Source organism: Chiloscyllium plagiosum, chromosome 15, assembly GCF_004010195.1.
Source record: "Chiloscyllium plagiosum isolate BGI_BamShark_2017 chromosome 15, ASM401019v2, whole genome shotgun sequence".
NCBI lineage: Eukaryota > Metazoa > Chordata > Chondrichthyes > Orectolobiformes > Hemiscylliidae > Chiloscyllium > Chiloscyllium plagiosum.
The window spans coordinates 78,013,493-78,039,685 of record NC_057724.1 but is presented as its reverse complement, the minus strand read 5'-3'; the positions used below and the strand labels follow the sequence as shown (position 1 = coordinate 78,039,685).

Below are 26,193 nucleotides of genomic sequence, written 5' to 3'. Positions count from 1 at the left end.
TGCAGATAGATAGGATAGTGAAGAAGGTGTTTGCTATGCTTTCCTTTATTGGCCAGAGCATTGAGTATAGGAGTTGGGAATTCAGGTTGCAGCTGTACAAGAAGTTGATTAGGCTACTTTTGGAATATTATGTGCAATGTTGGTTTCCTTCCTATCGGAAAGACGTTGTGAAACTTCAAAGGGTTCAGAAAAGATTAACAAGGATGTTGCCAGGGTTGGAGGATTTGAGCTATAGGGAGAGCTATAGCTCCTGGCTATCTCCTTTATTCACACCACACCAGGGTGCCCTTGGTGCACTTGATCCAGCACCTTTCCTCTTAACTGGGGAGGGAATATCAACTGTTATTCCTCAAATTAAACATCCATCCGATATGGACAATTGCCACTCCTGGACAGGTAACGGCATAATTCTGAGTAGTTTTGGTAACCTGGAGCACCCCATAATGCAGGATAATTACCTCCCACTACATGCAGAGGCAGTTCAGCATGCTGGTCCTTATCTGTACTTTTACCAGTACATAGCCCTTCAGTGGCACCACTTGTTCTGTGTATGTCTATAGTGTAATCCTGGCTGGCTCCAGTGGCTGTGCCTTTAAACTTTCCCGATATATTGATTCAGGAATCAGAGACACCATTGCACCTGGATCTATTTCCATCTTTATGGTCTTACCCTCTAATTTGGAAAGATCGCAAAAACGATCAGCTGCTCCCTGTACCAACAGGATATTGAACTGAATCTCTGTTGACTCTGGACCTTTTGCTTCTCCCACAGACCTGGCTGACTCCCAGTCTACTCTCTGGCTGGCCACTGTACTTTATGCCTTGTCAACGGATTGTCTCCTTTAGACACCCCTTCTCATGCTCGAGTTGGACCCAGCAATTTTGGTTTACAACTGTGGCACTGTGCTTCTTGAGTCCAAAACATTGACTCCTTGTGGCCACTCTTGCCACATAGGTGGCATTCTATGGTTCATACCACATTCTGCTCAGTTTCCATTTTATGTACGAGGGTGTTGTCAGTTAATTGTGTTGCTTCACTGTCCGTCGACTCCATCAAGGTAGCAATTTTGAAAGCTGCCTTTAAATCCAGGTCTTTCCTTGTTAGTAGCTCCCATTGGATAGTTTTGTGTTGGAAGCCAGAAACTAATTGGTCTTGCAAGGCATCTTGGAGGAATTCTCTGATTTTGCAATATTCCGCTAACCTCTTAAGGCCACAAATTGGGTGATGCACTCGTCTTTGTGCTGCACCTATTTATAAAAATGGAAATTTTCTGTTCATCAGTGGCTTTGATGCAAAATAATTCCCCAACACTTTGCAAGTTCTTGGTATGCCTTCTCCTTGGAGTTCTCTGGTTGCATCATACTCCTTAGAATTGTGAAGGTCTTGCTCCCAACAGTACTCAAGAAAATCAGTACTATTGTGTTCAGCCACCTTATTCCCCTTTAAATTCACAACAACATGTTCGATGTACAGAGTTCACCTTTCTGTCTCTTCATTAATGGTCTCATCACACCAAATCTTTGCTTTTTCTGCCAGAGGGAATGTATTCTGCCACTTGAGTCTAGTAGCCATACGCAGGCTGGGTCCCCTTGGCGAAAGTTCTCCGTGTTGGCTGCTCCCTCACCAACTGTGTTAGTGCTCTGTTCTTCCCTGGCATTGAACTGAATGTATTGTCACGTGTACCGAGGCACAGTGAAAAGCTTTGTCTTGCGATGCTTTTTCTGCCAGAGGGAATGTATTCTGCCACTTGAGTCTAGTAGCCATACGCAGGCTGGGTCCCCTTGGCGAAAGTTCTCCCTCACCAACTGTGTTAGTGCTCTGTTCTTCCCTGGCATTGAACTGAATGTATTGTCACGTATACCGAGGCACAGTGAAAAGCTTTGTCTTGCGAACAATAGAGAGTTAAGGAGCATAGATAGTAAATAATAGGTAAAGAGCAGCAAAAACAAAAACACAGGTACCGGCAAATGTTAAGAGTTTGCGAGCCCATTCAGTATTCTAACAACAGTAGGGTAGAAACTGTTACGAAATCTGCTGGTGCGTGTGTTCAGGTTTCTGTACCTTCTCCCCGATGGCTGAGATTGTAGAAAAACATTGCCAGGGTGGGATGGACCTTTGAGAATGTTGACAGCCTTTCCTTGAGAGCGGGCCTGGTAGATAGATTCTGTAGATGGGAGATTGGCCTTTGTGATTGTCTGGGCCGAGTTCACCACTCTCTGTAACTGTCTCCTATCTTGAATGGCTTGTGACCATTGCCCATGATGACTCCCGGGTGAGTACTACCCTCTTCAGCTGTAGGCTGTGGCCCAAGTCCCCTCACAACTACCGCTCTTGGCCCACTCCTTGGTGCGTGCCGTTCTCCACTTGTGTTGACCGCAGCCCAAGCTCCCTCATGACTGCTTTCCTTGACATTACCTCCTTAAATCCTCATTTTCGAAGTCTGGATAATATCCTTCATTCCAAAAAAAACAGCATTCACACCCAGTTTGTGTGCCTGATCTCACTCTTTGTTGGCAGTTGTTGTATTTGTGGCTCACTAAATCCATTAAACAGAACACAAGGTAGATAGAGGGTAATATTCAGGCAATACTCTATTGTGATCCTCTCAGCTTTACAGTCACTCATAAATTGACCCTCCAGTTCCTATGCTACATCACCTGACCAGCTGTCTTAAAGGGAAATACCACACAACTACATTCATGACAAAAAATTTCTTCCTGTCAATCCTATCTACATCCCTCAGAATTTCATACATCTTAATTATGTCCCATTTGAATCTCCTCTGGTCTAAGGAAAAAGCACCAGTTTGTCCATCCTCTTTCCATAACTGAAGCCCTCCAGCCCAGGCAGCATCTTGATAAATATCCTCTGCATCCTCTCCAGAGTATCACATCCCTCCCAAAACGTGGATTCCAAAACTGCATGCAATACTCTTGGTGTGGCCTAACCAACATCTTGTACAGTTCCAGCATAACCTCTCTGCTTTTAAACACACTGCTTTGGTTAATAAAGGCAAACATACCTTCTTAACCATGTCATCAACCTATCCTGACACCCTAATGCACTGGTATACATGAACACCAAGGTCCCTCTGATCCTTTGCGTTTCCCAGAGTTCTACCATTTATTATGAATTTACTTACCTTGTTTGTCCTGCCCAAGTGCATGAGTTCACATTTAGCTGAATTGAATTCCATTTACCACTGGTCAGCCTATCTAAGGTTATCCCCTCACTAATTATCATTCACTATTCATCACCCAAAAATGTTTGTTTCATCTATGAATTTACTTCCATATGATAGAAGTCCTGGGTTTGGAATGTGCTGCTGAAGAAGTCTTGATAATTTGTTGCTGTGCATATTATAGGTTTTATAGGTTAACAGCCCAACATCAGCATCTCCAAATCATTTTATAGGTGCCACTGGTAGAAGGAGTGGGTGTTTGTAGATATGATGCCAGTCAAGCAGGCTACTTCGTCCTGGATGGTGTCTGGCTTCTTAGTGTTTTTGGAGCTGCTACATTCCACCATACTCCTGACATGTGCCTTGTAGATTGTGGACAGGCTTTGGAGAGTCAGAGGGTAGTTACTTGTAGCAGTATTCCTAGTCTATGACCTACTCTTCAAGCTGCTGTATTTATATGGCTAGTCTGAGGGATAAGACATTGCATTTTGTCATGGACTGCTTTGGTGTATGTTTGGTAGCTTCACCGGTTTGACGTGGCTTTTCTTTACATGTGCCTGGTGCTGCTCTTTGCATGCCCTCCTGCACTCTTTATTGATTGAGTGTACAATGTTCTGAGGGATATAGGCAAATATTTCTGATTAGGCAAGGGGTTGATAACTATGGGGTGCAGTTTGAAGATAAGGAGGACGAGGGTTAGAGGAGTTTCAAGGGAAAACTTTCCACTCAAAGCATTGTGAATAACAAAAACAATGGCAGGGGCAGGAACCATTAAGATATCTCAAAAGTATTTAGACGACCACTTGACAAGCCATAGAATACAACACTACAGGCCAAGTATTGGAAAATGGGATTAGAATAGACAGGTGACCAGCGCAGACACAATAAATTAAAGGGTCGCTTTCTGTGTTGCAAAACCTCTATGACTATATGTTGGGCTAATTATTAGAAGGGTTCAGAAGTGAAGTGAGGTGAAGGAAAGGTGAGATATGGGGTGCGTGTTATAAAATGGTGAGGCACGGCATGGGCTGCTCTGCTCATCTCCCTCCTTCCCTCATATTACTTTTCCAATGACGGATAAGGAGATGGATGACTGTTCTGTATAGAGGCCAATTGAGCTGCTAAAGTACCTAATTAGGGTTATATTTATGAGCAACTGGGAGTCTTCATCTCCAAGGAGTGATACCCATCAGGGAACTCTTTTGGGCCTTCCGGCTGGGAAAGAGGCACCTATTCTTCTGCAAATCTCAAAGCTATGTCTCTCAATGTAGTGCCTCCATAGTCATCGACACTCTTCAATCTCTCTGGCAGAACAAGGTGACTGACAATGGAGGTATCAGCAGGAGTTAGACATGTCTGCATGTTCGTACCAATACAGAATAGTTGCCAAGATTGGAGTAGCTGTTGCCAAGGCCATGGTCAGTGGCTGAGTTGAGAATGTAGAGGATGATGGCATATTCCCACTTTTCACATATTCCCCGTCTATCGTCCGATAATCAGTTGCGATGCGCAGGCCTACAGATGTTGTAGGCATGCATTCCTTACTCAGCTCCTTCCTTCAACATAACACAAACTTTAAAGATAAAAACTTCTTTGGGATTGTACATTTCTGTAAAGCCCAGCATATGTTCCACATCTTTCATTGCCCCTGTCCAGGGTGGTGAGCCATCCTCTTCCCCTCTTGCAGCTATACAGTGTCCTGCTTCATCTAGGTGCTGCACAATTCTGTAATTCACTTTTAATCAGTTCTCATCACATTATTTTTAAACATCAATAATGGAAAGCAAGCTAAACAAAAGAAGTCATTACATAGTCTGATCAGCAAGACAATGAAATTATGTGGAACAGAATCTTTACCTGGCAACGATATAATATGTGCTGGCTTTTGATTCTTAATTAATTCTGCAGGGGTATAAAAATAATATCTTGGGTAACTAAATCATCTGTTGTCATAATGGTCTGTTACATGCTACAAATGTGGGTCTGTTTCTTACCCTGTTGGTCAGCAGGGCCTGCTCCTACATTGGCTTCTTAACACCATAAAATGTGAGAACAGAAGTAGCCCATTGAGCCCATTGAGTCACTTCATCATTCACAAAGATCATGACTGATCTGGTGATCCTCAACTCCACTTTCCTGCCTTTTCCTAATAACCCTTGAGTCCAATTCTGAATAAAAATGTCTATTTCAGCCTTGAAAATACTCAATGGCCCAGTCTCTGCAGCCCTCAGTAGCAAAGGATTCCACAGAGTCACTATCCTATGAGAGAAGGAATTCCTCCCCAGCTCTGTATTTGATGTTCAACCTCTTATTTTGAAATTATGCCCTCTAGTCCCAAAACGTGAAACATCACCTACCCTAACCATGAGGTCACCTCTCATTCTTCTATATTCCAATGATTACAGGCCCAAAGTACTCAACTTCTCCTCAAAATGCCATATCTAATATCAGCTGAGTGGACCTTCTCTGGACTGCCTCCATTGCACTTTCAGGTGTGGTCATGGCAGTGGCCCCTGGTCCAGGTGGCGTTGCTGAGCTGTCAGCCCCGCAATTGATCATCAGTTTGGGTGTGTGTCTTTTTAAAGGGAAGGACCTGCAAGGCAACCAATTAATTGCTTGACTGCCACAAAATGCGGGCTTTGTAAATGGCCAGGGCATGATTTTAGCCCATTGTGTGAATTGTAACTTTCCAAGTCAAATTGCATTGAGACTCCTTTGTGACTGGCTCTGCCAATGGGAAAAATCATGTCAGCAGTTCCAACATTTACCAACAATACTTGTCATACCAGTAGGTGTCAACATGTTTAGCATTGATAGACATGAAGGTCCAGAGTACAGTACACAATTGTCTCTGGTATCTCATTCAAAAGACGGCACCTCCCAACACTGCAGTGCTCCCCCAGTAATGCACTGGGATGGTTAGCATGTTCTGTCTGGAGTGAGACCCTGAGACAAAGAAAAGGGACACAATCCACCAAGCCATGCATGACAGGGTTGACAGAAGCTGTGGGTCTTCAAATTACTTGGGAAAATTGCAAATGACAGTACCAGATACACAGTGATAATCATCAGGAAATATTTAATAAGCTGAGACTCTTTCCATTGGAAAGGGAAATTTGAAAAGTGATCTGATAGAGATCTTTTCGATAATGCTTGTGGAATAACTGAGATGGAAAAAAATGCTTTGACTATTGGAACTAGAGACAGCAAGTAGATGTTAGTCATCTACAAATCCAGTAAGGAATTCAGGGAAAATAATTGTCTTAACCAATGCTTAGTTATAAATAAAAACAGAACTTGCTGAAAGAGTCAGCAGGTCTAGCCACATCTGTAGAGAGAAAGCAGAATTAATGTTTTGAGTTGACTGACCCTCCTCAGAACTCCCTTGCTCGACCCGAAACCTTAACTTTAATCTCTCTGCACTAATGCTGCCAGACATACAGAGCTTTCCGAGCAATTTCTGTTTTTGTTTCTGATTTACAGCATCTACTGTTCTTTTGGTTTTCAATGCCTAGTTTGAATCTATTATTAGTAATAGACAGGTCGAGAGAAGAAAGGGTGAGCAGACACATATGGAACATAGCAGAAAGTGAGGACTGCAGATGCTGGAGATCAGAGCTGAAAAATGTGTTGCTGGAAAAGCGCAGCAGGTCAGGCAGCATCCTGCTCCTTTGATGCTGCCTGAGCTGCTGCGCTTTCACATATGGAACACAGTCAGCATTGGTTAGGTTATGTCTGACCAATTTGATTTAATTTTTCAAAGAGGTGACCAAGTGTGTAGATAAAGGCAGTACTTTTGAGTTAGTCCATCTCAACTTCAGCAAGGCTTTTGGTCAGGTCCCAAAAGGGAGACTGCTAGTAAATGTGACAGCCCATGGGATCCAAGGAATTTTGGCAAATTGGATCCACATTTCACTGAGTGGCAGGAGCAGAGGGTGATGATTGAGGAGTGTTTTTATTTCTGTGTCCAGTGGGGTTCCACAGGGCTCAGTGTTGGAGCTTTTTGATTAATAAGTTCACAGACAATACAAAGATTGGTGGGCTGGTAATTAGTGAGTAGCTTTAGACTACAAGTGTATGTAGATGGGCTGGTCAGATGGGTTGATCAGTGGTAAATGGAATTCAATTTGGATAAATACAAGGTGAGGCATTTGGGCAGGACAAACAAGGCAAGGGAATACATGATGACTGGTAGGATCATTGGAAGAACCAAGAAGCATAGGGACCTTAGTGTACAATTACACTGATTCCTGATGCCACAGCTAGAGTATTGTTTGCAGTTCTGGAATCCACATTATTGGATGGATATGATAGTACTGGAGAAGATGCAAAGGAAATTTACTAGAACATTGGCTGAGCTGAAGAGCTTCAGTTATGAAGAGGCATTTGACAGACATTTTGTTGCTTTTAGCAGAGGAAATTGAGAAGGGGCATGATTGAGATATATAAATTTTTGAGGGGCATAGATAAGATTAATAGGAAGAACCACCGTTCCCCCACCTTCATGTTATGACATTTGAGAAGGTTTTAGATGTGTACTTACAAGGCAATGGGCCAAGTGTTCGAAAATGGGATTAGAAGAGTTTGGTGGTTATTTTTGCCCAGTGGATATGATGGGCTGAGGGGCCTTTTTCTGTGCTGTAGATCACAATGTCCCAATCACTCTATAGACTGTCATACATTTGTTCAACAGAAGTTGCTTCTGTGCTGAACATTCACTGGAACTTGATATTTTTCAGAAGAAACAATTTTATTAGCTAGTTTTACATCATGAAGTTAGCAAATCCAAAGGTAATTTTTACCTTGACTTGATGGACTTGTTTTCTCTTCTATCCGGTACAATGTTTCTGTGACCTCCTCTGGGCTTAGCAAAATTAAACCTGCAACAATATAATACAAACTTTGCAACAAAACCATCTGCTGTTGTAAAAGGCCATTGTCTATTGTTTTGCACTATGTGGGCTGCAGTTTTCTAATTAAATCAGGTTCTTTCATGGAGAAGACTGATCATGATCCTAAAGCATCTAAAATGCAAAAAGAATCCCCTCTCTCTTTGTTGATTTCTTAAAATACACTCTCCATTCCCTCCATTTTCAATTCCAACAATAACTGTGAGACACATTTTCAACTTATGTCTTCATTACCTTCAGGCTTAAAAGCCATCATTGTCTCTCTGAATATATTGATATCTGACTTAAAACATTCCTATGATCCTTTGAAGGAAAAAAGTCTCCACATCTCACTTCTAAGTAGCTGGCCCCTTAATCTGAGGCTGTGACACCCTCACTAATCCTCGCCTTCCAAGTCATAGAAATATCCTTCTGGCATCTACCCTATCAAATGTCTTAAACAATGGGTTTCAATTAGATCACCTTTAATTATTCTAAAATTGAAGGAATACTGGCAATTTACACTGAATTTATACTCATAGCACATTTCTCTTTTTCCCAGAAATAAGTTGTGTGAACCTTTGCTACAGTTTCTCTAAGGTAAGCAGATCGTTCCTTAGGTAAGAAGACTAAATCCGTGTACAAAACTCTGGTTCTGGTCTCACCAATGTCTGAGACAACTATATTAAGACTTCTTTACACTTATAATCCAATTCATTTGCAATAAAGGCTAACATTCCAATTTTTCCATAATGGTGTCTATGATTTATGTACAAGGACACTGAGGTTCCTCTGAATATAAAAGTTTCCATGTTGCTTACCAGATGAATAATTTTTTTTATTATTCCAATCAAACTATATCAGATTTACCAGCTTTAGAGTCCATCTAACACATTTGTATCCACTCTCTATGCCCTTCCAAGTACATTTTCCAGTTTCTTTGTTTCTTCCTCAGTTTACTTCCCCATTTTGCTTCGTATATCATCAACTTTCTATCTGCTCATCTAAGGGGTGTGCAGCGGCTCATCTAAGTCATTGATATAGATTCTAAATAGCTGAGGTCCAAACACTGATCCTGGTGGGAGCACCATAATTACAACCAGTCAAAAAAAATGTCTATTCTCCTGTTTCCAGTCCATTAACTGCTGTTCAGTCAATGTTAATATATTGGCGTTAATCTTGTGAGCCCTAATTTTGTGTAACAATTACTTGTATGGCACTTTCCTCAAATGCATTATGAAAATCTAAATACATTATATTCACTCTTTCCCTCTTATCCATGCTGCCAGTTATAATTTCACAATCTCTTAATGTATTTGTAAAACAAAATTTGACTTTTATTTATTAACTCTGCCTAATTATTTATGACATTCTAAGCACCATTAACACATCCCTATTAATACATTTTCATTCTTCCTCCTACCAATATCAAGTTAGATACATTATAGTTCCCTTTTCTCTTTCTCTTGCATTTCACAAACAGCAGGCTTATGTTTATTACCTTACAATCCATTAGAGATGACATGAAAAAGATCTATGATAATTAAATGATTGATATGGTGATAAAGTTTGTGGGGTTTCACAACAAAGACAATGAATTTAAGATAGACACAAATAAATTCAATAAGTAAACCTCTTTACCAAAAGTGCCATTAAAATGTGGAATGCATTAATACAATAGTTGGAGCTGTTGGCTGGATGAACTTGAGAGTGGCAGAAATGCAAGTGCATGTTGATAGGGTGAGATAAAGAATGGTGAGAAGCTCATGTTGACAATAAGTGCTGACATATATCATATAGCCTATTTTGTACGACAGCCTTGATTTACCTCAATGTATTCTGAGCATTTTCCAGTTATCTTTGATGATGAAGAAAACTGAGTGAAAAGCTGCCATTTGTTTTATAATTTTGCATTAAGTTTATAAACCTGATAATGATGTTTACCTCCTCTTGGTGGTTCTGTCCGCTTTTCTAACAAAATCTTCACCTTCTTTGTCACCACCTTCGGCTTTGCAGGAGCTACATACATTTGAACACAAAAGAAAATCTCAACAAATCTCAACGTAATTTATTACAAATTTATAAATATTTCATATGCTGCAATTAACCATTTTTAAAATGCACTGCTGTCCCCGAAAGTCAGATCCTATAAGTTGCAAAGCTTCTTTCACAAGTATTAATAATTACCTGCAGGTAACATTGTGTTTCATAGTTACTCCTCCTCTATCAATCTCACTTAACATTCAAAATTATTCCTAACAACTTTCCTAAGTACAATAAGAATCTTCACTCTGTATTGAGTAACTTCTTACATTCAGTGATTTCAACATCCATCTCCCAACTACCTCTTCTGCACTTACTACCTTCTATTCATCTTTTAATCTATTTCTCTGTGTAAACTACCCAATGCAAATTCATGGCCTCTGCCATAGCCATCTTGCTGGCTACAACCTATCTTTGATGATGGGGCCATCTCTGATTGCTTCCTTGTATTACTCAACAACCATGTCCCCCTCTTCATGCTCCAACTGTACTTCCTTCTGTATATATACCTGGAAAGAAACTATATCCCAATTCAGTACAAATGCACTGTCTGAGACCAGCTGACTATGATTTGGAGGTGCCGGTGTTGGACTGGGGTGTACAACGTTAAAAATCACACAACACCAGGTTACAGTCCAACAGGTTTATTTGGAAGCACTAGCTTTTGGAGCGCTGCTCCTTCATCAGGTGGTTCATCACAACCACCTAACGAAGGAGCAGCACTCCAAAACCTGGTCCTACCAATTAAACCTGCTGGACTATAACCTGGTGTTGTGTGATTTTTAACCTTAACCAACTGACTAGCCTTTCGAAACCCAAAAAAGCTGCCAATGGTGTAAATCAGAAACAAAAACAAAAATTGCTGGAAAAGCTCAGCAAGTCTGGCAGTAGCTGTGGAGAGAAAACAGAGTTCATGTGCTGGGTCAAATGACCTTTCGGGTCAAGTGGAAGGGTCACAACCAGATTTCTCTCCACAGATGCTGCCAGACCTGCTAAGCTTTTCTGGCAATTTCTGTTTTTGTATCTAGCCTTTCCATTTGCCATATTTCAGGAGCCTCTGATTTGTTGAAGTACATCCTCAAGTTCACCTATCTTCATGGGACGCAGACTTGAAAGGATATGTTTGCCTCGTTTATCCATCCAGTGCCAGATCCGACAGTACCATGGAAAACACAATTAGGTCTTATTCTCAATGACTATAATGATCTGTTACTGCAGGATCACCCTGAAATGCAAGGATAACCCTTAGCTTCTTTGCCTGATTGCAGGCCATCTTCTTAATCCTCTGTCCCCTCCATCTTCACCTCCAACACTAAGTATAAGGAGCTCATAGTCTTCTTGATCTCTAAGGTTAAGATCATCTGATCAGCTGCCTCCTTGATGTTCCTGCATCTGCTAGCCCATCTAAGCAAACTTCCTCGAATGTTTCTCTTGTTCTAGCCTTGAATTTGTCTCCTGTCTGCCCTCATGCCTGCTCTGAGCTCATTTTTTTTGGAAGACCCAACACTTGCTCTCTTGACCTTATTCCCATGGATAGAAGATTAGTTAAACAACAGAAATCAGACAGTGGGGATAAATTAGTGTTTTATGGTTGGCAATCAGTGGCTAGTGGTACACCTCAGAAATCAGTGTTGTTTTACAATTTACATGGATCATTTAGAGTTGGGGACCAAAGGCTGCATGTCATAGTTCACAGATGACACTCAGAAGAATGGTAGATGAAACTGTGCAGAGGACTCTGAAAGTCTGCAGAGGGATATACAGAGGTTAAATGAGTGCTCAAGGGTATGGCAGATAAAGCATAATGTTGGTAAATGTGAGGTCATCCATTTTGGTAGGAATAACAGCAAAATGGACTATTATTTAAATGGGGAAAATTTTAAGCATGCTGCTATGTAGAGGGAGCTTGGTGTCCTTGTACATGAATCACCAAAAAAATGGTTTGCAGGTACAGCAGGTAATTAAGAAAGCAAATGGAATGTTGTCCTTTATACTAGAGGGGCAGAGTTTAAAAATAGGGAGGCCATGCTGCAGCGACGTCAGGTGTTGATGAGGCCAAATCTGAATTATTGTGTACGGTTTTGTTCTCTTTACTGAGATAGAATGTACTGGGACCGGAAAGGCTGCAGAGGAGGTTCATAGGTTGATTCCAGAAGAGAGACTATTGGCTTGTAAGAAAAGATCGGGTAGACTGCAACTATACAGTGGAATTTAGAATAATGACGGGAAATCTTATAGAAACCTATAAAATTGTGAAGGTAACAAATAAAATAGAAGCAGGGAGGTTATTTCCACTGGCAGGAAAAACTAGACCAAGGAGGCATAGACTTAAAATAAAGGGGAGCAGATTTAGGACTGAGTTGAAGCAGAACCTTGTCACCCAAATCTGTGGAATTGCTTGCCCACTGAAGCAGTTGAGACTGCCTTGTTGAAAGTCTTTAAGGCAAAGATAGATTTATTCTTGGACAGGAATGGAATTAAGGGTCATGGTAAGCCAGGAGATAAGTGAAGCTGAGTCCTCAAAAAGATCAGCCATGATCTTATTGAATGGCGGAGCAGGCTCAATGGGCCAGATTGCCTATTCCTGCTCCTTTTTCTTTTGTTCTTAAGTTCTTATTGCCACTAAACCACTGATCCTACAAGTTTTGCTTCTGATCCCCAGGTCAACTGATTTTGTTAACAGCTAACTCTTCAGGTATTGTTCTTCTTACCATTAAATTGCCTATCATCACCCTCTCCGCAATTCCATTTCTTACTTTTTAACCAATTGTAGCCAGAGAATTGCAATGACTTCTCTTGCTGTCTCCACATTGTTACCTCTGGTGAGGGTCTTCAAGAAGTTACCCTTTCCCTCCTAGTATTTGTCATCCACATGCTACATACTGATAACACCATGCAAAAGAGCAACAATAAGTATGCTCATGACACACAGCTCTATCTCAACACCACATTCTTAACCCTTCCAGTGTTGTTAAAGTACCTAATTGTTGAGAATCATTGAATCCCTACGTTGTAGAAACAGGCCATTTGGCCCAAAACATCCACACCAACCCTCTAGAGAGTATCCCACTCAGACCCATTCCATGTTCTCCTAACTAATGCCCCTAACCTACACATCACTGAATATTATGGGCAAACTAGCATGACCAATTCACCTAACCTGCACATCTTTGGACTGCGGGAGGAAGCCCACACAAACACAAGGAGAATATGCAAACTCCATATAGACAGTTGCATGAAGCTGGAATTGAACCCAGGTCTCTGGCACTGTGAGACAATGGTGCTAATTACTAAGCCATCATGCTGAGCTGACATTAATTGAAGGAAATTTCTGTCAACCAATACTGAAAGTATTGGGCATACTGAAGGCATTGTTTTCAATCCCCACTTCAATCCCCATTTTTTAGCTGCCAACACTATTCCTCTCCTTGGCCAGTAGCTGAAGCTAAACCAGCCTACTGACTGCCATGATGTAATTTTTCATGAGGACATTAGCAATTGCATGTTTGCTCCATCTCTAAGACCACATATTTCCACTGCAGAAATCTCATCTGACAGGGTCCATGCCTTAGCTCAGATGCTGCTAAAACACCATTTAAGTCTTTGCTAGCTCTAGACTTGACTCCTAGATTCTTTCCCTGAAGTCATCAGAACACTCTGCTGTTCGTGACATAATCCATGCCAAGTCCCATTCATTTATCACTCCTTTGCTCATTGTACCAATTGAATCCTGGTCTGAAAATGCCTTGATGTTAACATTTACGTCCCTGTTTTGAAGTCCTTCCAAGAGCTAGCCCCTTCCTATTTTTCTTACCCCCTACAGTCCTGAAAATCAGAGTGGTTTGCATTTCACTAATTTTTGATTGATGAGCATCTCGACTATTAATGGCCATGTGTTTAGCTTTTGTTTTGTTCACACACAAGATGTAGGCAACTCTGACTAGACCAAAGGGCAGTTAAGAGTCAACCATATTGTGGTGGGTCTAGAGTCATGTGTAGGCTAGACCAGGTAGGGCTGACAGTTTCTTTCCCTGAAGAACATTAGTGAGCAATTGACAATAGTTTCATGATATTATTTGACTCTTAATTTCAGATTTTTTAATTGAATTCAAATTCCACCACCACAATGGTGGAAGTTGAACCCACATCCTCAGAACCTTGCCTGGGTCTCTAGATTAATAGTCAATAATACAACTAGGCCATTTGCTTCCCCAGCTGCCTGGATTCTAAACTGTCAAATTTTCCTTTTCACACCTCTCTCTACTTCACTTTCATCGTTTTAGATGTTTTTTAAAGTGTACCTCTTGACCAAGCTTTCGGTTAGCTATCCTAATAATTGCCTTAGGAAACTCAGTTATATTTTTGCTTTGTAATGCTCTCCTGTGTAGAGATTTGGGAGCTTTTATTACAATCAAGATTGTTTCAAATTCCTGTTACATAACATAAGAAGCTGGGGATTTACCCTTTGGAGAAAAGGAGACTGAGGTGAAATTTGATTGAGGTGTACCAGATGAAGTCAGATTTAGAGAGGACCAGCAAAGGAAAGCTGTTTCAATCAGCGGATTGATGAGCCATTTCGAAAGGAAATTGCATATACACTCAAAGGAAATAAACCTATAGGTATACTGGAATAAAGCAAAGGAATGGGACCAACTGGATTGCTCAAGAGAGCTAGCATACATTTGATGGGTTGAATAGACTCCTTTTATGCTATGGCAGTGTCTTGCAACATTTTGTCAGGACTGGAACCATCCTAGGTCTCAGGATCATATTTTGTGGGGCCAACTGAGAGCTAGTGCCAGCAGTGACCCTTGCCAAGACTACACCTGGACAATTATGGAATGTCAATGGGGTCTCGGGGCACTGGGGGCTATCAGACAAGCTCCGGTGAAGAGACAGATAGGTTTTGCAATGAATTTGCTGTAGAGATGCTCATTGCTATAGGGGGGAATGGGATCTTCGGTGAGCCAAAATAATCCTAAAAAGGAAAGGGAGGACGTGGAATGCCCTGGGTCCAAGTTCCATTCCAGGGCTTGATGGCTATGAAGGAACCCAGTATTTTATGCAGGCACTTAATGTGAATGACTATCTGTCTCTGTCATGGTTAGTGTCAGAAGGGCATCTGACAGTAAAAAGACCCACCAAATCCAAACACTGCTGATTGCGATGACCCTGAGTAAGAAGGTGGAAAATTCAAGGAAGTAATCTATCAATTTCATTTTTATATTCATTCCTACGGCATGGGCATTACTGGCCTTGCCAGCATTTGTTATCCAACCCTAGTTGCCCTTGAGAAGATGGTAATGAGCTACCTTCTTGAACGCTGCAGTCCACACGCTTTGGGTAGACTACAATGCCCTTAGTGTGGGAATTCCCGGATTGTGACCCAGTGACACTGAAAGAAGGGTGACATACTTCTGAGTTAGGATTGTGAGTGGAGGGTAATTTGCAGGAGGTTGTGTTCCCATGTATTTGCTACCCTTGTCCTTCTTGATGGAGGTGGTCCTGGGTTTGGATGGTGCTGTCTCAGAATCTATATTTTAAATGTGTGAAGAATATGGAATGAGTTACTTTGAAGAGCAGTATTGACAATGAGCATATAATGGAATTAATGGGAAGTTACATAAGCAGTAACAGGTAGGTTGATTGGGTGAGATGAGAAAGGATGGAGGATATGCATGTAGAGTATAGATTGGTAGGGCTGAACTGTCTGTTTCTGTGCTATAGACTTGGTTTTAGAAATCAAATTTTTAAAATATAGTGCATTTCCTGGTTTTAAATCAACAGGTTAGCAAATCCAGAGGGTGAGGGTTTACCTGTTACTGGTTCAGTTGCTGTCCCTTCTTTCCTGTATTCCATTTCATTCAAGACCATTTCAGGGCTCACAAAGCCTAAATCTGCAAACAATAAAAATATCTCAATAATTTTTTTGGTGCTGTAATACATGTTACAAAACTCTGGACTGTAATCATTGTATATTAAAGTGAGTCAATGGGAAAACTTATTTTAGGAATGTCAACATTTACTAGCAATATTGTGCGCATCCATGGGTCACATGATTCTGATCATTTTCAAGATTAAATGCCTATTACGCAATATTAGGTGCACAACATCATGATGTCAGTAGTGAGGTTTGACATTAAGGTTCACTGTAGATACAATGGACAAAATAAACAGACTCACTTGTATAGCCCAAAACAAATATTGGTTATTAGATATGGTTCTACAATTGAGTAACACTTGCTGAATAATCCTGAGTGTGTCAATAGCTGTAATAACAATCGGTATATGATAGTCAAGCTGGTTAAATAGTTCAATTACACTTTCTAGAAGTAGCATACATTCAGACACAGGGATCTGTTTCCTGCAAATCAAAGGAATCATTTCAAGACTTATACTTATTTAGAAATACCCAGGACCATGGAGAACATCTATTTTATTTTTGCAATCTCCATGGCAATGGCCCAGCCAATCATTGTTGACATGCTGATTAATCAGCACTTTTGTCTTCTGTATAAATTGTCATGACTGTTTAAAATTTGACGTTCTTGCATTTGTTTTGATGAGTACAAGATGAAGAGCTTTAGTAATATGCCTCTCTTTACCACAATCAAAGAGGTTTCAGGATGGATGTGTTGGTGTTACCTGACGAATGCAATAATGGTTGGATGCAGTCTGTACTACCTGAGCTGTTTTTGGTGAGGTAAGTGGCAATGTTCAGAAGGACACCATATTACTTCAAGGAAAATGCCTCTGGAGGAGAAGCCTGGTTGCAAAGATTGCAACCACTTTTGAAAGAAATAGCTCAAGGAGGGAGGCAAAAGACAGTAAAAGTTCATTGATGCTATACGAGAGGTTTTAGTGCAAGCTGTGAAAAAGAGGAAGGATTTCCTCTCAGAATGTGAGCAGTCTCTCTGGACATTTGTCAATGGTGTGGGTGAAGAATTGCAGGGACAATGGGAAGACATCCAACAGCATGACAATGTTAAAAGCACTGCCTCTAGAATGTGACAGCAATTCATTGTATGAAATCTGAAATTGTTAACATTCATATCCTCTTTAACACAAAAAATGAGAATGTGAAGAGTGAAAGCCTGATTATTGGGAAGCTGAAGTAGACTCTCTGCAGAGATTCTTCACATCTTCTCACTTCTCCCTTTTCTCACACATAATGGATGACAAGCTGCGAATATTTTCTGCACCCATTTATTCTCCCTGACTAACTCTTCCACAGTTCATGCTACATACAGTTCTGCTGTGAAAATTGTATCAGTTCCACCAAAGTCATTGCAGGTATATTGTCACTTGATTTAGTTCTTGCAAGCACCAGCTCAGGTATTGTCATCAGGCAGACATTTGGCTTTGTTAGAATAGGAAATGGCAGGTTAGACAGTCAGCAAGCACAAGCATGTGATAGACAGTACAGAAGGAAAGGACAGCACAGTGCCAGATCCCAAGAGGTCTAGGTTGCATATTAACTGCAGAAGACTCAGATATTGACTTAAATGAGCAAAATCATTGAAGAGAGCTCATGGACATCCACCATCTTAAAAATTCATTGCCTCCATTTCACAGTGACACAGAGTAACAGCAATGTGTACTATCTACAAGATGCACCATGGTAATTTGCCAAGACTCCTTTACTTGCACCTTCAAAATCTTTGGCTCCTACCACCTAAAAGAAAGGGAACAGTATGTGCACAGGGACTGTGACGTCTGTATGTTTCCCTCCAAGTCAAACATCATGACTTAGAGATATATATATATATATATATATATATATATATTTCTTCATTAACATTGGATCAAATCCTGAAGCTCCCTACCTACTGTAAGAACCTTTCCACACAAGTTGCAGACTTTAAACAGAATTCAGGAATAATCTAACTTTAACTTTCCTGAAAGAAAAGCCATTGAGATGATCATTCCCAACACAATGAAAGCTGTACAGCCTATTATCGAATACTATTCCTAAACCCTCCAGTCTAGTGAATCTCATACATAAAAATACCCAAAACTATTTCACTGCTCCTCACCCTAAGCACAAAGTCATGTTTGAAACTAATCTACTAGCTGACATTTAGAATACAGAGATTTCTGTCAACCCTCCAAAAGAACAGTAATTCCAGGCTTTGAAAATGAATTGTAATGCCGACTATATTGAACTCATCAGGCCAATTCATAAAAAAAAACAAAGCAAAGGGAAACCAATAGTATATGGAAGAACCATGCTGATTGAATGCTCAAGGTATTGCTGTGAAGATTACACTAGTTAGAAAATGACTGACTCAAACCAAGTAGGTGACTGATTTCTTGGGGCAAAGCCTTGACCAATGAACCAGAGAAAAGATGACAGCTGTTTTGTTAAGTTGGAACAGTCACAGTGTGTGTAAATAATCTTCTTGTCTGCAAACAACAGGGCCCTTGTGTATTCAGTCAAGCTTGCAGTGGGATGCTCTTGCATGTAGCAAAAGCTACATATGTCAATTCACAAGGTACTTCCCAATAGTAAGGCAATGTGACAAAAGTATGAATGACAGTTCCAACTGCAGTAAAGCGATGTTACGGGGGTAGAAATAGATGATCTTGATGATGACTTAAATATTCGCCATAAACTTAATTCAGGATCAAATTTTGCACAAAGGCTGCAGATAGTTTGCTTCAAAATTAGTTGTCAAGGAGAAGAATTTATTCTGTGTATAGGGAACAGAGTTATTCGTAGAGAAAATAGTTTTTGTCTTGCCAATATTGAGTTGGTGACATTTCTGCTCATCAAGTACTGGAAATCAGCCAAACAATCAGATCGTTGAAGGTGAGATCATGGAAGGACTGAGAAAAAAAGAGACGATGGTGGCAATCAGCATAAACATGGAAACTTAAAGCTGGATTTTTAATAACATCACTTAGTGGCAGCATGTGGATGAAAAATAGGAGGAGTTCAAAGATGGAAACTTTGACTGTCTCCAATGTGTGAAAGTGAGGACTGCAGATGCTGGAGATTAGAGTCAATATTAGAGTGGTGTTGGAAATGCACAGCAGGTTCGGCAGCATTTGAGGAGCAGGAAAATCAATGTTTCAGGCAGGAGCCCTTCATCATGAAGGTTTATCAAATTGATGAATGAGGAAAGGTTAAATCCATTAAGATTATAGTCACTGCAGTTTGGAGGAAGGAGGAGCGATTGATTGAAACCTGTAAAATTCTAACAGGGTAGACACAGGAAGGATGTTCCTGATGATGAGGCAGGCCAGAGCCAGTGACCACAGTCTAAGAATTTAGGGTAAAACATTTGAACTGAGATGAGGAGAAATGTTTTCACCCAGAGAGGGCGAGGCTGTGGAATTATCTGTCACAGTGAAATCAAGAGTGTGATGCTGGAAATGCACAGCAGAGGTCAGGCAGCATCCGAGCAGCAGGATGCCACAGTGGAGGCTAATTTCAAGAAGCAAGTGGGTGCAGCACTTGGAACAAAGGAAATGAGGGAATAGCAGGAATAGGCTATTGAGTTGGATGTCAAGATTAGCATGGTGCTGGAAGTGCCGTTTTTATTTTTTTAGATATTTTATTTTATTTATATGAATATAGGAAGTATAAAAAAGAGCAGGTCAGGCAGCATCCAGCATCCAGCATCCAGTACAACTCTAATCTTGTCTCCGATGTGCTCCTAGTCACCTCCTCATCCATTCTGCTTCTCCTTTTCTCCCATCTCTCATTCCATCTGTCCTTATCCACTTTTCCCTCATCTGTCTCCCTTTGTCCATTCACTCTACTTTAACTGGACAATGCACAACACCTGTGGACATTATTTTTCATTCTTGGCGTAGTTCCGCTTTGGTAAAGAAAATGAATTAAAAGCAGTTGTTTTGTATCTTGATTTTGCATTAACTGGTCAGCAAACCCAATGCTGACATTTTGGATATTTACCTGGTATTGGGGCAATTGTGGTGTCTTCTGCCTTAGTATCAGCTATTTCCATTTCATGACTTATATAGCCTATATCTGCGGGAACATAAAAGTATATCTGTTATCAAAGCCATCTTCATTGCACCTAATTGTTACAAAGTTTTATGAATGTCTTTCCTTCTCCCTTTTTCAGGATGAAGGGCTTCTGCCCGAAACCTCGATTCTCCTGCTGCTCGGATGCTGCCTGACCTGTTGTTCCAGCATCACACTTTCAACTTTGATCTCCAGCATCTGCAGTCCTCACTTTCTCCTCCTTCTCCCCTTCTGCCATGAGGAATAACCCATTAGAAATTGCAAATGTTGTGTGGGTTGCAATTCAAATTACAGGAAATGTCCCTAAAGTATGACTTTATCAACGAGAAAACTCCATTTAACAGTCTTAGCACTTACACATAGTCCTTGCTTATGGCACAATGCTTGACATTTACAGGGTTAAGTAACTGATAGATAAAAAAAAGTTACCACAACCTGGCTCTTTCATTAGAAAGAAACTTTCCATATTGTGTTATATAATTGAAACTGTTTCATTACAATACCATCTACTCCGCCTTTGTTAAAATGTTTAAAACTGCTCTCTGTCCCCTTTGCAGTGCTTCTTTCCTCTGGTTAGGCCCTTGTTTCCATTTGGAGCTCATTGCTCCCCATTGGAACCACACTCTGGTCTTTTCAGCCACTCTGTATTTCACAGCATCTCTCCCTTTGTAGCCTCCATCTCCTCCAGCCACTGCCTGCCATATTCACTCCACCCCCTCAGCCCCACCAGCCTTGTTTCCCAAAGTACCTTATCCCCACCCTTGACCACCTCACCTCCTTTGACCTCACACCCACTTTGGGAATGGGGTGTTGCAGTCTACTAGGAGAAAGTGAGGGCTGCAGATGCTGGAGATCAGAGCTGAAAATGTGTTGCTGGAAAAGCGCAGCAGGTCAGGCAGCATCCAGGGAACAGGAGAATCGATGTTTCGGGCATAAGCCCTTCTTCAGTCTACTGGCTGTTTGCAGTTGATGTAAGAGACAGGGTGCAGCTTGCTGGATGTTGAAGCGCGTTCTGGTGATGTGTTAAAGGCTCCAGGCTATATTTGGGCAGTGTACAGGCTGCTAGATTTTGGGGGTAGGAGGGATGAATATAGACTGTTGGAGAATGGGTGTTGAGACAATGTTTTCTATTCTGATAGAATCTAGAACCAGGGAGCACAACTTGAAATTTAGGAGTCTCCAATATAGGAATGCAATGAGGAGATTTTTCATCTCTTAGACAGTACTTTGTCAGTACAGAACAGTGGAAGCTGGCCTGTTATGTGTATTCAAGGCTGAGTTTGATCGATATTTTGATTGAAAAGAGAGTTGAGAGTTACAGAGAATGGGCAGGTGAGTGATACTGAGGTCACAATTGATCAGCTGTGATCTTATCGAATGGTGGAGCAGGGTTAAGGGCTTCAATGGCTTAATGATGCACCCAGTTCTTGTATGTTGCGCTGACTGATGTTTCATGATCACTGATGTCTTATGCTGCTGGTTTGTTCCAGGACCCTGTTTACAGCAGAGTTCTGGTATTGCTGCCCCTTTAAACATGGCAGCCAAAAGTTATGAACACACAAATCAGGAGTAGGAGTAGGCCATTCAGCCCCTCAAGCCTGCTCCACCATTCACTAGGATAATGGCTGATCTGATTGTAACCGCAAACCCACATTCTTGGCGACCCTTGACAAAACAATTGCTTCATCGCTGAGATTTGTGATCCCTTATTTTTAAACAGTGACCGTTAGTTCAGAATTCTCCCATCAAAGAAGAGTCCTCTCCACATCTACCCTGTCAAGACCCCTCAGGACTTTATATGTTGCAATCAACATGCATCTTTCTTTTCTGAACACCAGCCTGTCCAACCTGTCCTTATACCCACTAATTTTATTTCAACTTACTCTTTCCAGGTATTAGTCTGATTTTGTTTCTGAATTGCTTCCAGAGCATTAACATCCTTTCTTACGAACATGGCTTTGTGCATGGGAAATCATGTCTGACAAACTTGATTGTGTTTTTTGAAGAAGTAACAAAGAGGATTGATGAAGGCAGAACAGTGGATGATCTAAATGGATTTCAGTAAGGTGTTCGACAATGTTCCCCATGGGAAACTGGTTAGCAATGTTAAATCTCATGGAATACAGGGAGAACTAGCCATTTGGATACAGAACGCTCAAAGGTAGAAGATAGAGGGTGGTGATGGAGGGTTGTTTTTCAGACTGGAGGCCTGTGACCAGTGGAGTGCCAAAAGGATCTGTGCTGGGTCCTCATCATTTATATAAATGATTTGGAAGTGAGCATAAGAGGTACAGTTAGTAAGTTTGCAGATGACACCAAAATTAGAGGTGTAGTGGACAGCGAAGAAGGTTATCTCAGATTACAATGGGATCTTGATCAGATGGGCCAATGGGCTGAGAAGTGGCAGATGGAGTTTAATTCAGATAAATGTGAGGTGCTGCATTTTGGGAAAGCAAATGTTTGCAGGACTTATACACTTAATGGTAAGCTCCTAGGGAGTGTTGCTGAACAAAGAGACTTTGGAGTGCAGGTTCATAGCTCCTTGAAAGTGGAGTTGCTTGTAGAAAGGTGTTTGGTTTGCTTTCCTTTATTGGTCAGGAGTTGGGAGGTCGTGTTGTGGCTGTACAGGACATTGGTTAGGCCACTGTTGGAATATTGTATGCAATTCTGGTCTCCTTCCTATCGGAAAGTTGTTGTGAAACTTGAAAGGATTCAGAAAAAATTTACAAGGATGTTGCCAGGGTTGGAGGATTTGAGCTATAGGGGAGGTTGAATAGGCCAGGGCTGTATTCCCTGGAGCATCGGTGGCTGAGAGTTGACTTTATAGAGGTCCCTGGGGTGGGGGGGTCCAGAACTAAAGGGCATAGGTTTAGGGTGAGGGGGGAAGACATAAAAGAAAGCTAAGGGGCAACTTTTTCACGCATGTACATGTCTGGAATGAGCTGCCAGAGGAAGTACTGGTATAATTGCAACATTTAAAAGGCATCTGGATGAGTAAATGAATAGGAAGGGTTTAGAGGGATATGGGCCAGGTGCTGGCAGGTGGAACTAGATTGGATTGGGATGTCTGGTCGGCATGGACGAGTTGGACCAAAGGGTCTGTTTCTGTGCTGTACATCTCTATGACTCTATGAATCTCTGTGAAATTATGCTCAGAAGTAGATCATTCACCTGCCAAGTTTGCTATGTCATACAATAAAATCATAACTGATCCGTTTAAGTTTCATATTCCACAAACTCATTTACTCCCAATAGCCCCTGATTCCCCTGCAAATAAGAATCTATCTGCTTTTGTCTTAAAAATATTCAATGACCCCAAATCCACTGCCTTCTGAGGCAGAGAGTTCACTTCTTTTTGCATGGGCAAAACTAAAGAACCGATTGTTGACTTCACAAAGAAAGGAGGAAAAATACACCCATCTATATCAATGGAGCTGAGGTTGAGAGGGTGGAGAGCATAAAGTTCCTTGCAGTGACCATAAACGACAACTTGTCCTGAACTTCCTATCTAGATGTGACGGTCAAGAAGGCACAAGAGTGCCTCTTCTTCCTCAGGAGGCTCAAGAAATTCAATGCGCCCGTACGGGCCCTCACCAACATTTACTGATACACCATTGAAAGCATACTGTCTGGGTACATAATGGCCTGCTACGGCAACTGCTCTGCCCAGGACTGTGAGAAACTACAGAAGGTTGTGTGCACAGTCCAGGCCAACACACAAGCCAACCTTTCATCCATGGACTCCATTTACGCAGCTCGTTGCCATAAGAAGGCTGCCAATATCATCAAAGATCCATCGCATCCCGGTAATGCTCTCCTACAACCTTTTCTGTCAGGCAGAAGATCAGAAGCTTGAACATACACCAGCAGATTGAGGAAAAGCTTCTTCCCAGCTGTTATTAGGATGTTGAATTAATTCTCTAACTGCAAATAATGTTGATCTTGCTAATGTTGATCTTGCGTAGCCCATGCCCCGTGCGATGTAACCTGCATACCTCTAAGTTTTTTTTTCACCCTATGATCTGTATGTCCTTGCTTACCATATATCAGTCTATACTGCTCAAAAACAGAGCTTTTCACTGTACCTAGGTACATGTGACAACACATGAAGCAAATTAAATCGGCACAACCATGCCGACAGCTCAGTTGGCTGGATAGTTGGCTTGCAGTGTCATGTAACACCAATAATTAGGTTCAGTTCCTATATATGGAAGACTTTCCTTCTCAGTCTCTCCCTTCTCCTGAGGTGTGGTGACCTTGAAGGGTGGGGATAAGGTACTTTGGGAAACAAGGCTGGTGGGGCTGAGGGGATGGAGTGAATATGGCAGGCAGTGGCTGGAGGAGATGGAGGCTACAAAGGGAGAGATGCTGTGAAATACAAAGTGGCTGAAAAGGCCAGAGTGTGGTTCCAATGGGGAGCAAATGGAAACAAGGGCCTGACCAGAGGAAAGAAGCACTGCAAAGGGGACAGACAGCAGTTCTAAACATTTTAACAAAGGCGGAGTAGATGGTATTGTAACGAAACAGTTTCAATTATATAACACAATATGGAAAGTTTATTGCATAATATTATCACACCCGAAAGTGTGTCACACACACGTGAATTAATTGAGATACATTTAACATTTAATAGACAAACATGAGCCAGTTTATCTATGACCTCTACAAACTGTATAAAATGTGTTTATGACAATGGCCTTTTGTGATTTGAAGTGTGTACTTAAAACAACTCTTACTGCTAACTAATACATGTTACCTTGTATCAATTTAAGTATTGTGGTGTATAGAAAGTACTCTGCTTGTGTGCTGTGACTTCAAGTTTAATAGAGCAGTGTTGATTACTGAGGATATTAAAATTGCTTCGAATTCTGGGGTTGTATGAATCCAAATACCCCTTAATGTCAACACAAATACAGAAGGCAATATTAACTGTATCACCTATTAAAGGATTGAATGAAAATGACAAAGTAACCTCCAAAAAATCAGAAATAACCCTCAAGGAACTATATCCCTGCAACACCACACCCCCTGATAACAGTTGGCGGTCTGTGACCAATTCTGAAATAGTCAGCAACTTGCATAACTCCCATCTACCCCCAGTCTCTCGACCACTAGCTTCCGACAGCTCTCCATGACATCCCGGCAAAGAGGTCACAGTGAAAACCCACTGGTGCAGGTGCCAGGTGATGATTCCCATATGTTCTCCTCCAGGCTATCCAGTTGAGGTGGATGGTCCTCTTTCCCAGCAACAGAAGGAGAACTGCTTGCTGAACGAAGCAGACCTGATGGAGATCACAAAGGAGGTAAACACCCAAGGACTTGACTGAGCTGCAGAGTGGGTGGCATGGTGGCAGAGTGGTTAGCACTGCTGCCTCACAGAGACCCTGGTTCAATTCCCACCTCAAGCGACTGACTGTGTGGAGTTTGTACATTCTCCCCCGTGTCTGCGTGGGTTTCCTATGGGTGCTCCGGTTTCTTCCCACAGTCCAAAAATATGCAGGTCAGGTGAATTGGCCATGCTAAATTGCCTGTAGATTTAGGTGAAGGCGTAAATGTAGGGGTCTGGGTGGGTTGCGCTTTGGTGGATCAGCGTGGACTTGTTGGGCCGAAGGGCCTGTTTCCACACGGTAAGTAATCTAATCTGAAAAAAACCCTCTTCACTCTGTTGGGATAAGTGTCAAAATCTCAGTTCCAAATGTTTGCTTTTACAAGGGATTGAGTAATGAAAGTATATGAAAGTGTTTTCTTAAAAATAGTGAGTCTTGTGCACTAAAGAGCTGGTGTGTTTGGAGGCAGGATGGATACTTAATTAGGTGCACTGGTCACATTGCCAACCCCAAACACCTACATGTAAGCATGTTTAGTGACGGGATGCCCATGATTGAACCTCTTGCCCTGACACTAATTGAGATCACTCAGTGGCCAATGAAGGACCACTTAGGGGCTTCATCCTTGCATTGCTGGAATTAACCCAGCTACAGGGGCTCTGTTACAGCGTGGATTCCCCTGTATGGGCAGCTTGTCTGCTCGGGGTATCTCTCGATCAAGGGTAGTCAATGCCTGATATTATGGCAAGGATGTGTCT

The 26,193-nt window shown here is 41.5% G+C and overlaps 1 protein-coding gene across 1 annotated transcript in view; it reads right to left on the bottom strand.

Moving 5' to 3' along the window:
• Positions 1-26,193, bottom strand: part of LOC122557459 — a 170,559-nt gene that overhangs the window by 36,913 nt on the left and 107,453 nt on the right. The window contains exons 11-14 of the mRNA XM_043705218.1: positions 20,037-20,111; positions 15,931-16,011; positions 10,016-10,090; positions 7,985-8,062 (exon numbers count right to left, since the gene is read on the bottom strand). Coding sequence (XP_043561153.1) covers positions 7,985-8,062; positions 10,016-10,090; positions 15,931-16,011; positions 20,037-20,111 — 309 coding nt within the window. The remainder of the gene's footprint in view (positions 1-7,984; positions 8,063-10,015; positions 10,091-15,930; positions 16,012-20,036; positions 20,112-26,193) is intronic.